Source organism: Macrotis lagotis, chromosome 1 (genome assembly GCF_037893015.1).
Source record: "Macrotis lagotis isolate mMagLag1 chromosome 1, bilby.v1.9.chrom.fasta, whole genome shotgun sequence".
Classification (NCBI taxonomy): domain Eukaryota; kingdom Metazoa; phylum Chordata; class Mammalia; order Peramelemorphia; family Peramelidae; genus Macrotis; species Macrotis lagotis.
Window position 1 is genome coordinate 915,518,807 of NC_133658.1, and position 14,941 is coordinate 915,533,747.

The 14,941-nt window shown below is 62.2% G+C and overlaps 3 protein-coding genes across 5 annotated transcripts in view; 2 read left to right on the forward strand and 1 right to left on the reverse strand.

The window, feature by feature from the left end:
• IL4I1 (interleukin 4 induced 1) overlaps nt 1-6,560 on the forward strand; it is a 41,435-nt gene extending 34,875 nt beyond the window's left edge. The window contains exons 4-9 of the mRNA XM_074218279.1: nt 2,972-3,240; nt 3,758-3,870; nt 3,955-4,156; nt 4,679-4,747; nt 5,472-5,608; nt 5,684-6,560. Coding sequence (XP_074074380.1) covers nt 2,972-3,240; nt 3,758-3,870; nt 3,955-4,156; nt 4,679-4,747; nt 5,472-5,608; nt 5,684-6,476 — 1,583 coding nt within the window. The 3' untranslated portion in view covers nt 6,477-6,560. The remainder of the gene's footprint in view (nt 1-2,971; nt 3,241-3,757; nt 3,871-3,954; nt 4,157-4,678; nt 4,748-5,471; nt 5,609-5,683) is intronic.
• Nucleotides 6,561-6,880: 320 nt separating this feature from the next.
• On the reverse strand, nt 6,881-12,231 carry TBC1D17 (TBC1 domain family member 17). Its single transcript, XM_074219696.1, has 17 exons — nt 11,899-12,231; nt 11,550-11,651; nt 11,389-11,463; nt 10,830-10,953; nt 9,988-10,195; nt 9,779-9,890; nt 9,478-9,639; nt 9,176-9,304; nt 8,990-9,093; nt 8,765-8,859; nt 8,562-8,678; nt 8,353-8,453; nt 8,168-8,267; nt 7,693-7,790; nt 7,494-7,610; nt 7,292-7,378; nt 6,881-7,172 (listed from the first exon to the last, which is right to left on the reverse strand). The coding sequence occupies exons 1-17, from the start codon at nt 12,097-12,099 to the stop codon at nt 6,963-6,965; spliced, it is 2,142 nt and encodes a 713-aa protein (XP_074075797.1). The 5' UTR covers nt 12,100-12,231; the 3' UTR covers nt 6,881-6,962.
• Nucleotides 11,725-14,884, forward strand: AKT1S1 (AKT1 substrate 1). 3 transcript variants are annotated; one of them, XM_074219700.1, is made up of 4 exons: nt 11,725-12,697; nt 13,424-13,830; nt 13,927-14,159; nt 14,249-14,884. In XM_074219700.1, exons 2-4 carry the CDS (start codon nt 13,431-13,433, stop codon nt 14,390-14,392), a joined length of 777 nt encoding a protein of 258 aa, XP_074075801.1. In that variant the 5' UTR covers nt 11,725-12,697; nt 13,424-13,430; the 3' UTR covers nt 14,393-14,884. The 3 variants fall into 3 exon arrangements, with proteins under 3 accessions (XP_074075801.1, XP_074075799.1, XP_074075800.1); XM_074219698.1 differs by having other exon boundaries at nt 11,725-12,307; XM_074219699.1 differs by having other exon boundaries at nt 11,726-13,114.
• The last annotated feature ends 57 nt before the right edge of the window (nt 14,885-14,941 follow it).

A 14,941-nucleotide genomic window follows, 5' to 3' on the forward strand; every position in this document is an offset into this window, starting at 1 on the left:
TGCACATCAAAAGGTATTCTTCTTGGAAAAACCAGTGGAAGCAACAAGTTGAGCACTTTTGCCTCCTCTCATCTGCATTATCATCCCATTATCCCAGACCAGTGGCTTTTTTACTCAGTTTCTTTTAATCCTCATTCCCCAACATAGTTTTTGATCTTCTCTTTTTTTTTTGTCCTTAGCATTCACTCCAAGAAGCATAAGTTCATTCTGAGCTGTAGTTCTGTTACTATTCTTCAATGAAAGCTGTGGAGGACTGAAAGAACTATAGAATGCTAGAGATGAAAATATAAAGAAACCCATGGAGAGAAGAAATGGAGACTGACTAGGAGATTTTTGGAGTGATAGGGATGAAGACATGGAGAGATCTATGGAGAGACAATGGTAGAGATGGAGAGAGTCCTAGAGGAATAGAAACAAAGGGACGGAGAAATGCATGAACAGAATGACAGAGATGGAAAAATGGAGAAAGGCAGCTGTGAGGAGATTACGACTATGGTGCGGGGCGAAGGGGAGAGAAAAAGTAGATAGGAAAGGGAGAGAAAGAGAGATAAGAGACAGGGGGAGGAAGGAGAGAGCTGTAGGGAAATAGAAATAAAGGGAAGGAGAAATGCATGAGGTAGAATAACAGAGATGGAGAAACATAGACACAAGGAGACTAAGATTATTGGGGAGAGGAAGATTATAGGGGAAGAAGAGAAAGGGAAAGAGAAGAGAAAAGGGGGAAGAAAGGAGAAAGGTGAGGAATGAGAGGAAGAAAAGAGGGGAGAGGAGGAGAGTCCTAGACAAATAGAAATAAAGGGATGGAGAAATGCATGAAATAGAGTAACAGAGTAGAGAAATGGAGAAAGGAGTGTGGGACATTCACATTGAGAGGGGGGAGAAGCGAGGCAAAGACAGAGACAGGGAGGAAGAAAGGCAAATATAGAGGTGTTTCAATGAACTACAAATACAATGATCCATTGTGGTCTTAGTTATACCAAGACAAGGGAATTGATCGAGGTCCCTCTGTATTGTGTCCTGAAATACTGCCCTCAGGCCTATGAACCGCCAACAGTGAGCTAAGGTAAGTTAAGGGAGGGAGGGAGGACACCAAGCATGAGGGGTCTCAACTCCACACCACAGTTAATTCGGTCAGCGATTGTTTCCTCATTGGTTCTGTTATCCCACCCTGCTCAAGTCACCTATTCCTTTAATCCATGTCCACAGCCGGGAAGAGATAAAATGTATTCCTCTCTCTTGGCCTTTCTCCCTGGCTGCAACTCTGAAACAGCAAAGCAAAGAATGGGGTGGAACAGCGGTAGAAAGAGACCTGAGAGATGAAAGAAAGGAAAGTCCCAAGCACTTGTCACATCCACCAGAGTATACAGACCCCCTAGAAAACTATTTGGGGAGAAGCAACTGAGCAATTCCACTTCCTTCCTCCCTCAGTACCGCCTGACCCCCATCCTCAACATTACTTGCAGAAGACAGGCCTACGTCAGCCCCCAAAATGGGAGAAGTTTCAGTTTCCTTAGAAGTGGACTGGACTTCCCAAAGTAGAGTGTCAGGGTTTGGGAGGGGCAGACAGTTCAGAAGCCATCTGCAGTCTTAGTCAGCCCGGCCCCACAGAGACAGAAGCAAAGGGTGAGAGGAGACCCACAAGTTGGGAGGCTGCTGTCCGCACCCAGGCGGTGACAGGTGAAGGATGATAGAGAGGGCAGCAAGAGGGACCTGGAGATAAGCAGGAACAGGGTTCCATGCAGGTGGCTGGGGAGTCAGATAAATGGGTAGAAGCAGAGATGCATAAGGAGGGATGGGCAGAGGGGGAGACTCAGAGGGATGGGCAGAAGCAAGAAGACTCAGAGAGATGGATAAGAGATGGGCAGAGGCAGGGAGATCCAGAGAGATGGATAAGATGGGTGAAGGCAGGGAGATGCAAAGAGATGGATAAGGAGAGATGGGCAGAGGCGGGAGACACAGAGTGATGGCAGAGACAAGAAGACTCAAGAGAGATGGATGAGGAGAGATAGGCAGAGGCAAGAAGAGAGATGGATAAGAAGAGATGAGCAGAGGGGGGAGGCTCAGAGAGATGGATAAGAAGAGATGGACAGAGGCAGGGAGAACAAGAGATGGATAAGGAAAAATGGGCAGAAGTAGGAAACCCAGAGTGATGGATAAAGAGATGGACAGAGGCAGAGAGACCCAGAGTGAAGGGTAAGGAGAGATGGGCAGAGACAGGAAGAACAAGAGAGATAGATAAGGAGAGATGGGAGAGACAAGACTCAGAGAGATGGGCAGAGGTGGGAGACCCAGAGAGACGGATAGAGGCAGGGAGACCCAGAGTGAAGGGTAAGGAGAGATGCGCAGAGACAGGAAGAACAAGGAAGATGGATAAGGAGAAATGGGCGGGGTGGGGGGAGACTCAGAGAGATGGAAAAGAAGATAAAAGCAGGGCAACCCAGAGAAATAGAGAGATGGGCAGAGGTAAGGAGACCCAGAGAGATGGATAAGGAGAGAAGGGCAGAGGGGGGAGGCTCAGAGAGATATGGATAAGGAGAGATGGGCAGAGGCAAGAAGACTCTGGATAAGAAAAGATGGACAGAGGCAAGGAGACAACCCAGAAAGATAGATAGGGATCCAAAGAGATGGCCAGGAGTGAGGTTCAGAGATGGTCAAGGGATTCAGAAAGATGGACAAGTAAAGGGCTTTGAAGACAAGAATTGGGGTAGGAAACCAGAAGGATAAACATGAACTCTAGACATGGCAACTCAGAAAGTGAACAGAGCTGGAAATTTATAAGCAAAGACTCCCAATCCAGAGAGTTAGGGAGTTGGAGGTGGTGCCAATGGGGATTAGGAGTCTGGCTGAGGGGTTCCCAGCTGCGGATTTTCTCCTCAGCCCCCGGTTCCATCTCCATCTTGGTTCCAAATCATGCGCTGGTGGGGTGAGTATACTAGGGGTAGCTGAGGAAGGTGGGTTCAACCCCTGGCAGGACTGTGGGACAGAAGGCTCTATCTCCCAAAGTCCCACACCCCTCCCTTCTCAGGTCTGTTCCTCCTCCTGGACCTCGCAAGAGCCAATGAAACAGATGCTGGTAATGACCCCTTCCTGAAATGCTTCCTGGATCCAGATTACAGGGAGCTAATGGACATCATAAGCCATGGGCTCAACCAAACAGCACGGCCCCAGAAGGTGGCAGTGGTGGGAGCTGGCATCGCGGGGCTTGTGGCCGCCAAGGTGTTGGAGGATGCTGGGCATGAGGTCAGGCAGTCCAGCTGCAAGGGCCCAAACCTCCCAACTCTCTGAGTTTTGGGGTCCCCATAGCCCCAAAGCCTCTTCAGCTTCTGGGCTCCATGTTCACTTCCTGGGCAAGGGAGTGAGGGGGTTGGGAAGCACCATCACCAAGCTGGCCTGCAGGCAAATATCTGGGGAGCTGTGCCCATCCCAAACATTTCCCTGAATCTGAAGGAAAGTCCCACTTCAAACCTAACCACCAACAGCCAACACTGGTTGGAGTCTCTTAGTTCAGATTTTGGAGAAAAGAAATTGTCCTCCCCGCCCCCCGCCCCCATGATTCCAGTCACATCCCTTTTCACTGCCCTTCTGGGAGGACGAAGGCATCATGGGGGGGCGGGACATTTGTCCACTGACCACCCAGTCCATGCCCTCTACTACCTATCCATTTGCGGGCACCAGCTCCCAAGCTGTAAAGAGCCCTGCCCTGTGGCCAGGCAGCCCTGGGGCCCCAGCCAGGGGCACTGACAAGCTCACCTTCCAGGTCACTCTGTTGGAGGCCAGCCATAGAGTCGGGGGCCGGATTCTGACATACAGGGATGAGAAGACAGGCTGGTTTGGGGAGCTGGGGGCCATGAGGATCCCATCCAGCCACAGGTATGGAGCAGCCCTAGTTTGGCCACTGCCCGCCTCAGTCAGCCTACCCCAGGCTCCTAACCAAAGGGCCTTCGCTCCCCCCAGGATCCTCCTGGAGCTCTGTGCTCACCTGGGCCTCCCCCTGGCCCAGTTCATTCAATTTGACATGAATGCGTGGACTGAGGCAAATGGGGTGAAGTTACGCAACTTTGTGGTCGAAGCAGCAGCTGAGAAACTGGGCTACAGGCTACGCCCCATGGAGCGGGGTCGGTCCCCGGAGGCTATTTACCAGATGGCTCTGGACAAGGTGTGGGGGGGGCTCCACTCCCTCTTGGCAGCAGTGAGGAAAGGCACCCTGTTTTACCCAGGAGGTCAGGACCGGAGAAATGACCAGCTCGGGGGCCCCCAAGGTTCTCTGATGGTCAGCTGTGCCCTTGTCCACCACAGGCTCAGCCCTTGGCCCTGACCCCAAATCCTGCTGCCACCCATATGGTGGAGAGAGGGCTGGGAAGGAGGGTCCTCATCTCTACCAAGGCTCCTTTCAGCTCTGACACCCACGTTACAGAATGGGGTTAGGGACCTGTCCTAGAACTCCCCAAGAGTGGGCCTCCCCAGCAAGTGGTGCAAGAGAGTGAAAGATGGAGCCCTTGGCTGGAGCCCTGGGTTCAAGTCCTGAATGGCCTTGAGCCAAGCACTGTCTTTTGTGCCCTCGGTGATCAACAGATCAACCTGGGCCCCAGGGATGGAAGGGGGAAGCTGCGTTGGAGGATGTGGGTGGGGGACAGGATAGATCTGGGGGCACCACCTTGTGTCCTTCCTCCACCCTTAGGCCCTCTATGACCTCAAGGAGCTGGGCTGCTCCCGGATGATCAAGAAATTTGAAAGCTACACCCTTCTGGTAAGTGGGATTGGAGACCCTGGCCACCCACCCCACTCTGATCCTGCCACCCAGCCTTGGTGGCTGGAAAGGTCTCCCAGGGGGCTGAAGAAGAATCCTGCTCCTAAGCAGGCCAAGGGCCAACAAGGAAGCCCCTGGAGAGGATGGATGGGGGAGAGAAGGTGGGACACCTGAACAGAAGCCAGAGAGCCGGGCCTAAAAGCCACCCAGCCTCAGCCCGTGGGGCTGGCTGAGTCCCAGGGAGAGGCTGTGACAAGGGCCAAAGTCCACTGAAATGGCCCTGAGAGGAGGAGCCTGGGAGAGCTGGGTCATTTTATGGAGAGGGTGGCGGAAGCCCCAAGGACCCCCCCCCCCAATCGTCACTCACAGAGAACAAGTACAGCGAGTAGCGTCCTGATCACTAAGCTCAGGGTTCAAATCCCGCTTTGAACACTGAGCAGCTCCAGGACCCTTCCTCACCTTGCCCCAGCCCGCAGTTCCCTCAACTGTTAAAGCTCCGGGAGTGCAGGACCCTCTAAACAGGGGCAGACCCACAGAGCAGGGTCTTGGTGCTTGGCATCAGGGAGGGGCTGGAGGATCAGAAGGCACTTAGGACTCCTGGCATCCCAGGGTCAGCTCAATCGCCCAGACAATGGTCCTGTGGACACTGGAAACCAAAGGCAGGATGCTGGGGTGGCCAAGGAGGGATGCAGGAGCTTCAGCCCCTGCCTGCCTCCACCCCCAGGATTACCTCCTAGGAGAGGGGAACCTGAGCCTGGCGGCCGTGCAGCTGCTGGGGGACGTGCAGGCCAAGGATGGCCTCTTCTCCCTCAGCTTCGCAGAGGCCTTGCGGACCCACAGCTACCTCAATGACCAAATCAGGTATCCGTGGGGTGGAGGGCAGGCTGGGGAGGCTTGGTCTGGGCCCTGCCCACCAACCTCTCCTCTCCCTGCCAGGTACTGGCACATCCCGGACGGCTGGGACCAGCTGCCCCGCGCACTCCTGCTCTCCCTGAAGGGCCCCGTCCTGCTCCAGGCCCCCGTGGTCCAGGTGTCCCAGAACAGGAAAGGCACCACCGTCCTCTACCGCGACCCCCAGTGGCCCTCACAATTGCTATCCCTGGCTGCCGATCGCGTCATACTAGCCACCACTGCCACGGCCCTGAGTCACATTGATTTCCGGCCACCACTCCGCCCCCCACTGCGCCGCGCACTCCGCAACATCCACTACATCCCAGCTACCAAAGTCTTCCTCAGCTTCCAGAAGCCCTTCTGGGAGGATGAAGGCATCATGGGGGGACATTCGGCCACTGACCGCCCAGTCCGTGCCCTCTACTACCCACAAAACTCTGGGGGAAAGGCTGGCGGCCTCCTCCTGGCATCCTACACGTGGTCAGATGCCACGGCAGCCTTCACGGGCCTTGGGGAGAAAGAGATTCTGCGCCTGGCGCTGGAGGACGTCGTTGCCCTGCATGGGGAGAAGGTGAGGGCACTCTGGGATGGACGGGGAGCCGTGAAACGCTGGGGGGAGGACCACTACAGCCAGGGCGGCTTTGTGATGCAGCCCCCACAGCCCAGGCCTCAGCGGGGCGAGGACTTCGAGCAGGAGCTACCTTGGCAGTGGGACTGGACGCGACCGGAGGGTCGCCTGCACTTTGCTGGAGAGTACACGGCCTACCCCCACGCGTGGGTGGAGACAGCCATCAAGTCGGGGCTGCGGGCGGCCCAGAAGATCCACAGGCTGGCCTAGGGGCCTCCTGCAGTCAGCAGGCCCCTCTCTGGCGTCCCTGCACGGACCCTTGCTCAGCTGCCCCCGGACTTGGGGCAGAGTCAATTAAAGGATTTGTATTTGAAGAAGGTCACCTCCTAGCCTCATTGATGGCCAGCGCTCCCTCGGCCCATTCTTCCCAGAGCCCTCCCCAAAGCCAACCCCCTAGAGGTCAGCCTCCCTCAAGGGGAGCCCCGCCCCCACCCCTCCACCCACCGTGACACAGCAAAGCCAATGAGCGTGTGAAAGTCATCCCGTTTAATGGGCGGAAAGTGCCCTCCCAGGTCAGGAGGGCGGACCTGCCCCCAGCCACCCCAGGTCTGGCGAGAATGTGCCTCAGCTCCCTCACCCAGGGCCTGAGGAGAAGGGGCAGAGCTTTGGTGGCGGACAAGAGGGAGGATGGGTAAAGTGCGTGTGCGGGAAGGAGGGCAGAGGCAGCGAGGACCAGCAGGGCCCAGGGGAGACCCCTCAGGGGTCTGGCCCCGAGTCCTCAGGCAGGATCTCCAGACTGCTGTCAGGCTGGGGAGTGGGTGAAGGACCCCCAGAAACAGAGGCTGGGGCTTCAGGGGCTGGTGTGGGTGACAGGGGCAGGGGGGAGCCCGAGGGGGAGGGGCTGCCCGGGGTAGAAGCGGGGGCCGGGCCCAGGCCCAGGATCTCCTGCACGTTGGGGGGCAGCTCCTGGGGGAGAGGCAGAGGCCAGAATGAGGGGGAAGGTCCAAGGACAGCAAGATTATGGAAAAGGTAAGAAAGTCAAGGGGAAGAGGACAGGGAGAAGGCGGGAGGGGTCTGGCTCTCACCGGACACGCTGTCAGCTGCACGTACAAGGCCTGGGCACGGGTCAGGACATCTTCCACGCTCAGCTTCATGGTCAGCTCATTAATGTGCTGAGGACAGCAAAGCAGATGGCCTCAGGGAAGGCGAGCAGAGAGGAGGGGGCCCCCCTCAAGCAGAGCGAGGAGAGAAGAGGGGGCCCAGGATCTGGGTCCTGAGAGTTCTCACCTTGAGGATCTCATTGGACCCAAAGCCAGAGAGCATGAGGGCATCTCTTTCCATGTCCAGAATGGCGCAGGCCACCAGCAGGTGCAGGTTGGGGCCTGGGAGCCCGGTCCACAGCACCTGAGGGGAGGACAGAACGGTCTTTTAAGGGGGCCCTTCTTCCCAGTGCACCTTCACCCGCCCAGAGGTGGCCACCACTCACCTCCCACAAACGCAGGACGTCAGGGAAAGGGAACTCGCGCTTGAACCAGATGAGCAGCCAGCGAAAACAGAAGCAGAGGGAGCCAGAGTCCTGGGAGTCTGGTTGGGGGAGGGATCAGGGTCACCAGGGGCCACCTTGGGGGCCTCATGCCAAACCAACAAGCCCCCCACCCAAGACCTCCAAAGGGTGAAAAGATCTCCAGGGTCCCTAACAATCGAGTGGAGTACGTAAGACTGGCCCAAAAAATGAAAAGCAGGGAAGGCGCGGCTGAGCCTCAAGTTCACCCCACCTGGCCCACACCCTGGAGCAGGACCCAGGCCAGCAGGGAACCAACCAGTCAAGATGAGGGGACTCGGGGCCATCCCAGTCCCCACCTCCCTGCTGGTTTCCCTGGACTGGATCTCAGTCAGCCGCTGTGACTCGAGAATCTTCCACCGCGGGTCTGGGGTTCCCGAACCCAGAGTAGCATCGTTACCTAGGAAATCGCAGAGCGGTGGATCCAGGACCCGCAGCAGCAGCAGGAGCTGCCCGAGCTGCCGTTTCATCGTCTCCTGACTCTCCTCGAAGTTCCCGTGCTGGAGGCGAGACAGAACGTGGGAAGAAGGCCAGGGCTCCGAGGCACCCTCCCACGCCCCAGCTGGGACCCCGCGCTCCCCTCACCACGAGCTCCATGAAGCCACAGAAGCACCAGAAGGCGTCGACCTCATTCTGAGTCACAAAGAGAATGGGGGAGAGCAGATCGCTCATACCCTGGACATAACCTGGAAAGAGAATGAAAAGCGACGTGAGAGGCTGTGGGATGCCCAAGGGCACCCGGCCTTCGCATCAGCTGCCTCCCCCCAGTCCCAAGGCACTCCCCCGCCTCATACCAAGGTCAAAGTGGTACATGCAGTAGGTGAGAAGGATGTCGTTCAGCAGCCCCAGGCCCGGGTTTCCCGGCCCCTCGTAAAACTTGTTGCTGCGGTCAGTGCGGCTCACGTCACGTTCTGCAGGAAGAGGAGAGGGCGTTCGGGACCAAGTGGCCCTGCCCCAGCCCCCCCCAGCCCCCCCCTCGGGCCCGACCAGCACTGACCGATGAGGCTGCGGTAGCCGTGGAGCAGCGAGTTCCTCCTCTCCTGCTCGGGGCTCACCGACTTCCACTGCAGCTTCATGCGGAAATACTCGTCTCTAGACAGAAAGCCGGACAGAGGAACAGGGTCAGCCACGAGCCTGCCTGCCAGGCCAGCATCCAGCCCCCCGCCCCTGCCCAGGACAGGGAGGGGGGCCTGGAGACTCGGGCCCAGGCCCTTCCACTCACGTTTTCCTCCGGACGTGGGCCTTATGCTCCTCAGTGGAACCCTCCCAACTGAGGTAACCCAAGAGAAACTTCCAGGCCTCTCGCCTCAAAGAGGGGCACAAGCCCTAAGGAGATGCAGTAAGGTCAGGCAAAAGCGGTCCCAGCACTGGCCCCTCCCCAGGTCCCAGGGCACCCTACTCTGCTCACCCCTGAGAAGATCTGGGTCTTGAGCTCTTCCACGTCTTCCAGCCGCCCGTCCGGGCCCACGTGTCTGGCCCACACATCCTCTGTCACAGGCTGCCCCCGGGAAACCATGGGCCGTGGCCCCAGCTCCACCTGCACTTACCCCACATGGGGAGAGGAGATGATTGGCAGCCACAGTTCACCCCCCACCTCCTATTGGGCCCCCTGAGACAACAACAGTCTAGCCTGAGGAAGTTGGGCCCCTGGACCACCCCCACCTCCTGGGGTGACACTCAGGGCTCTGGCCTTCCCACACACACACTCACGCAGGAGATGACTTCAAAGCCAGGCTCCGGCTCCTCATCCTCCGAGGTCTCAGGACGGCTGGAGGAAGACCCGTCAGTGGGAGGCTGAAGGGCTCCCCGAAAAAAGTTTGTCACCCGTGAGAAACCCCCAAAAGTAGCTGCGTAAGGGTCCTGGAGAAAACGCTGAAGAGTAAAAGAGGAAAGGTCACGGCAGCACTCCCCCAAAGAGAGACCAACCCCTTCCCAGGCCAGAAAGCCTCTTCGCTGCCCAGTTTCCCCCAAGCCTCAGGGAGGCCCCTCCAGCTCTCAGATCAAGACTCACGGACACCACATTGGAGCTGTCGTCATCAAAGAGCTGGAGATGGTGAAAAGAGGTGGAGAGGGCAGAGGAGTCATGAGGGAAGACAAGGTAGAGGCGTGAGTCCTGGGGGGAGCTGGGGTCCAGGGAGAAGAGAAAGAGCAGAAGGTGAACAGCAGGAAGACCCGGGGTCAGGGAGAGCGTGGCATGGGAAACACTGGGTGGGGACTGACCTGGCCAGCAGCAGGTAGCGGCTGAGGACCCGTAGCAGTGCCCGTGTGCCCCCCCGGTGGAAGTGCAGCGCCGGCAGGGAGCCGCCCGACTGGGTCACCAGAACCAGGTAGGCCCAGCCCAGGCCAGGCTTGGAGCGCCGGATCGACTTCAGCTCCCCCAGGCTCACAGAAAAGGCCCAGGACCCCCGGGAGCCACCTGACTCTGCAGCTGGAAGAAGGAAGCGAGAGACTGCCAGGGGTTAAGGGCACAACATCCTTTTCCCAGAACGCCTCTTGGGTCTCCAAGCCCCTCTTTTCCACTGGCACAGAGGTTGACCAAGGACTACTTTGAACTGTGCCTCTCTTTGCTCATCACCCACGTTCTCCAAATACCCGCGGTCAGGTTTCTGCTTCTAACCCCATCTCAAACGAGCTCTTCCCTTCTGGGCGGAAAAGACTAGGATTCCCACCCAGGCCTGACTGCCCTTAACAAAAACTGAACACGAGCCATCGTGACTGTCGCCAACAGCCTTCTGCCTTCTCCCCTGCCACCACGACAGCCCTCTTCTCCTCTGCTTCCAGGCTGAAGCCCAGCTTTCCCAGCCCTTCCTGTGGCCCTTCCAGGATCCCCTTCTCTCCCACCATCCTCCTTACCTTGGGGACCTGGAGCTACTCTGTCAGGGGACCTCCACCTTCTCTGCGTGGCAGATCTCTCCACCTTCCTTCCTTCCTGTCCACAGCTCCCTCCTGCGTATCCCAGAGCCCAGCCCCGTCCCCCACCCCCAGGTCAGGAAACGCCCCTCCTAAGTCCTCTCCCCCTGGCGTTCCCAGGCTCTCGGGGAGGTGGGGACCCCCAGACTTACTTAGGGCGGGCTCGGGGGGCCTCGGCCGGGAGCGCACGGTGCTGATCACGGCCCAGTCGGGCTCATAGCCGGGGTCAAAGGTCGGCTCTTCCTCGGAGGGGCAAGAGTCCCCCCCAGCGGGCTCCTGGGATAAAATGAGGTGTAACCCCTGGAATGCCGCGTCTGCCCTGGCCGCGCTGGGTGGGGGCAAACGTCACCCAGAGCTTAGGGTCGGACCCAGCGCGTCTGGCTCTGGCGCTTCGGGTCGAGAAGCGGATGCTGAGCCCACCAAGGACCACCGAACCGAGTTAGCCTAAGAGGTCATGGGTGCGGGGGTGCAGTTCTGAGGAAGGGACCCCAAAAGAGCCTGAACGTGGGGGCCGTAGACCTGGACAAGGGGGCTCAAATGCTGCCTGAGGGAAGAGGCCGTGAAGGTGGGGGGCTGCGGCTAAGTGGCCCCGAGGGCGCTGAGAGGAGAGCCACGAGAGCAGAGGGCCGCGGCCCCCAGAGACAGGGTCAAGGGCACACCGAGGGCCGGGGCCGTGAAGGGGGGGCGCCTGAGGGGGCGCGGGGCACCCACCTTCCTGGAGAAGACCACCTGGGAGGCATCCCCCGCCTCCTCCACGGGCGCCCAGTGCAGGATGACGTCACCGTCCTGGGTGGGGGAACGGCAAGGAAAGAAAATCAAGCAGGGCCCAGGCCCCGCCCCCGCCCCGCCCCCACGGCCCAGGCCCCGCCCACCTTCTCGAGCAGGCGCAGCACGCCCGCGATGAGGGAGCCCGGGTCCTGGTGCCGCCCCCTGGCGCTCGTGTGCAGGAACACCCCGCCCTTCTCGAACACCACCTGCAGGGGGCGCACAAGGGCACGGAAGCTGGAGAGAGGGGGAGGAGCGCGGCCGAGGCCGGGCGGGCCCTGCCGGAGGCGCAAGCGCAGAAACGCCGGGGCAGTGGACTCGCTTGGCCGAGGGTTGGGGCTCGAGCGACACGCATGCGCCGAGAAGGGAGGCCCGGAGGAGCGTAGGGAAGGCTCAGGGAAGGGCAGGGGAGAAGGGCGAAGCCGGAGGCCTCTCGGGCTCTCCGCCGTCTCTTACCCGGTAGCCAGCCTCCTCCATAGCCGCAGCTGGGACCGAAGCCACTCCCCTGGCTCGCTCCGCCTCCGGAGCACGAGGCTTGACGTCACATCCGGTGGTCCGGCCTCGCGCCCCCCCCCCGGAGGGGAGCGGAGTGGTAGCGTCCCCTGGTTCCCTCCCCGGCGGCGGATCAAACCACTCAGCCGAGAGGGACGAACGCATCCTGCGCAGACGCAATGAGGAGGCGGGGCCTTCCGTGGGCCGCGGGCCGCCCCGCCCAGCCCGCCCCCCAGAAGAAGTAAACAAAGAGGGAGGCGGCCAAGCCGCGCCCCCCGCGCGGGCCCCGCCTCTTCCGCCCCGAGGCTTAGGAATGCCGTCGCCGGGCGGCCGTCGTTCCAGGAAGCGAGCTGCGCAGCGCCATCAGCGCCATGTTAGTGCCGGGCAGGCCGCTGCCGTGCCAGGAAGGGGGGCCGGGAGGGAAACGGAGCGGGAGCCCCCGGGGAAGGCGGCCCAGGGCGAGGCCCCGGGTGCGCTCGGCCGCGCCCGCAGTCGGGGGCCGGAGCGGCCGCCCTCGGGGATGAGGTGTGTGGCGCCGGCGCCCGTCGGCCGCCATGACGCTTAAGGGCAAGGGCGGGCGGGCTGCGGGGACGCGCCGACGGAGGCTCGGCGGGCGGAAGTGACGCCGGGCCCGCCATGGCCTGTGAGGGCGCCGGGCCCGCCATGCTGGCCGCAGGCACGTGAGCTGCCGCGGCGGCGCGGACGCCCGGGGAGGAACGAAGGCTGGCGGGGAGGGAGGCAGGGAGACGGGAGCCCGGCTGAGGTAAGCGAGCGGAGAGTGCAGCCCCTCGCGTGCGCGGAGGGGCCCGAGGCCCCGCGCTCGCCTCACAACCTCCCGGCCACGGCCCGACCCTCTGAGCCGGGGTGACAGGGGTTGGGGTGGGTCGGGGGGGGGGTCCCCGCTGATGGGGTGCCCCCCGCCCACGCAAGGGCGGGACTTCCGGTTCCAGCTTTCTCTCCCTCCGCCCCGGGAGGCAGGACGTGGTTTTTCCTCCTTCAGGAGTCGGGGGTGGAGGGGGAGGAAGAGCCGTGATTGGCTCCTTCCTCTTCGGCCCCGATTGGCGCTGCCTCCTGCCTGGGAAGTCCTGGCCCCGCCCCTCGGGGCGGGACTTCCCGTTTTCCCACGTGGAGGGCGGAGCTGAACAACTGTTCCATGCCGGACCCGGGGCACTTGTGGCAGGTGTGGAGGGGCGCCCCTCGGAGGTGGGCCCCCGGATGCGAAGCCGGACTCCGGCGCTTTGCCCCCCGCCCCCAGATCCCAGCCCTCCGGCGTTCGATGGCGGCAGCCCCCGTGCGGGCTGAGACCCCCCCCATGGCAGTGCCGGCCCCCCGAGTGGCGGAGTGACAGCCGGCCCAGGGGTCCCTCCTGTAGCGGGGGCTCCCCTAGGCGGCCCCGGCCCTGGCCCTGCGCCCTTTCCCTCGCTGCGCTCTCTGCCCAGGTGTGTCCGGGCGCCGGGCCGCCTCACCCCCTCTTTGCTCCCCCCCCCAGGGCGTGGATGGCATCCGGGCGCCCTGAGGAGCTATGGGAAGCCGTGGTGGGGGCGGCCGAGCGCTTTCGGGCACAGACAGGTACGGAGCTGGTGCTGCTGACAGCTGCACCCCCGCCCCCCCCTCGGCCGGGCCCCTGCGCCTACGCTGCCCACGGCCGGGGCGCCTTGGCAGAGGCCGCCAGGCGCTGCCTACATGACATAGCGCAGGCGCACCGGGCCGCCGCCATCCGGCCCCCCGCACCCCCCGCTGCGCCGGAGCCGCGGGCCCCCAGCCCCAGGAGCCCGCCCCATCCTCCTCCTCCCCCTCGGAGGCCAGAAGCCAAGGAGGAGGAGGAGGAGGAGGACGGCGAGGAGGAGACGGAGACGGAGACGTCGGGGAGCCGGCTGGGCCTGGGAGATGACGGAGGTGAGAGGGGGCACCGCTGGGGAGGGACGGGGCCCAGAGGGCGGCCTGCCCCCGGGGCCCCGGGCTGAGCCGCTGCACACCCCCCCCCCCCCCCAGGCCTCTTTGTGATGGATGAAGACACCGCCCACGAGGACCTGCCCCCGTTCTGCGAGTCAGACCCCGAGAGCACGGACGACGGCAGCCTGAGCGAGGAGGCACCCCCCGGGCCGCTGCCCTGCGCCAGCCAGGCGCCCCAGCAGTACGCCAAGTCCCTGCCGGTGTCGGTGCCCGTATGGGGCTTCAAGGACAAGAGAGCGGAGACCAGATCCTCGGACGAGGAGAACGGGCCGGTGAGAGGGGCGCGGGCTGGGGGCCCGGGGGGCGGGGCGGGGGCGGGCCGGGGGCGGGGCAGGCCTGACCCGCCGCCCCTTGCCCGCAGCCCTCCTCCCCAGACCTGGAGCGCATCGCAGCCAGCATGCAGGCGCTGGTCCTGCGCGAGGCCGAGGGCTCCCAGGTGTTCGGGGACCTGCCCCGGCCGCGCCTCAACACCAGCGACTTCCAGAAGCTGAAGCGGAAATACTGAGCGGGGCGGGGCTGCCCGAGCCTGCGGGCCCCTCCCCCCGGCACGCGCGGCCCGCCCCGGATCCGCTTGCGGCTCCGCGGCTCCTCCCCTCCCGAGTGTGGGGAGAGGGTGACGGGGCGGCCGCCCGCTTCCCCGCGGGTCCTCCCGATTCCGCCCCGAGGCCCCCGGTTCCGGGACGTTCGGGGGAGGGGCGCAGGGCGTCCAATCAGCTCGAGGAGGCCCGGTCTTGCCTCGGCCAATCCGCAGCCTTAGCTCCCTTGGGCCCGCCCCTTCCTTCTCGGAGGATCCAATCAGCGCCTGAACTGCCAGTGGCGACAAGGCCTCCGCGGCGGGGCCGCCTGGATTCGACACTACAGCCTCCTCGTGCGGCTCCCGCCCGCCCCGGGGCGGCGCCGGGGCGTCCGCGCTCCTCCGATGATGCCACCCTCGCCCGCGGGGCTCGCGGGGGCTCCTCCCGCACATGCCTTAAAGGGCCCTGCTCGGCCGGGGAGGGGGGGAGGGGCGGGGGGCGCCTGTGAATAAAGAGTTTGACTTGAACTGCGGCCTCGT

Coding starts and splice junctions, on each gene's coding strand:
- TBC1D17 (XM_074219696.1), bottom strand. CDS start 12,099: ATGCGTTCGTCCCTCTCGGCTGAGTGGTTTGATCCGCCGCCGGGGAGG. Junction 8,454..8,561: donor CATGTACCACTTTGACCTTG/GTATGAGGCGGG, acceptor TTCTCTTTCCAG/GTTATGTCCAGGGTATGAGC. Junction 7,791..8,167: donor ACCGCTCTGCGATTTCCTAG/GTAACGATGCTA, acceptor TCCCCCAACCAG/ACTCCCAGGACTCTGGCTCC.
- AKT1S1 (XM_074219698.1), top strand. Junction 13,831..13,926: donor GGGCCTGGGAGATGACGGAG/GTGAGAGGGGGC, acceptor CCCCCCCCCCAG/GCCTCTTTGTGATGGATGAA. Junction 14,160..14,248: donor CGGACGAGGAGAACGGGCCG/GTGAGAGGGGCG, acceptor CCTTGCCCGCAG/CCCTCCTCCCCAGACCTGGA.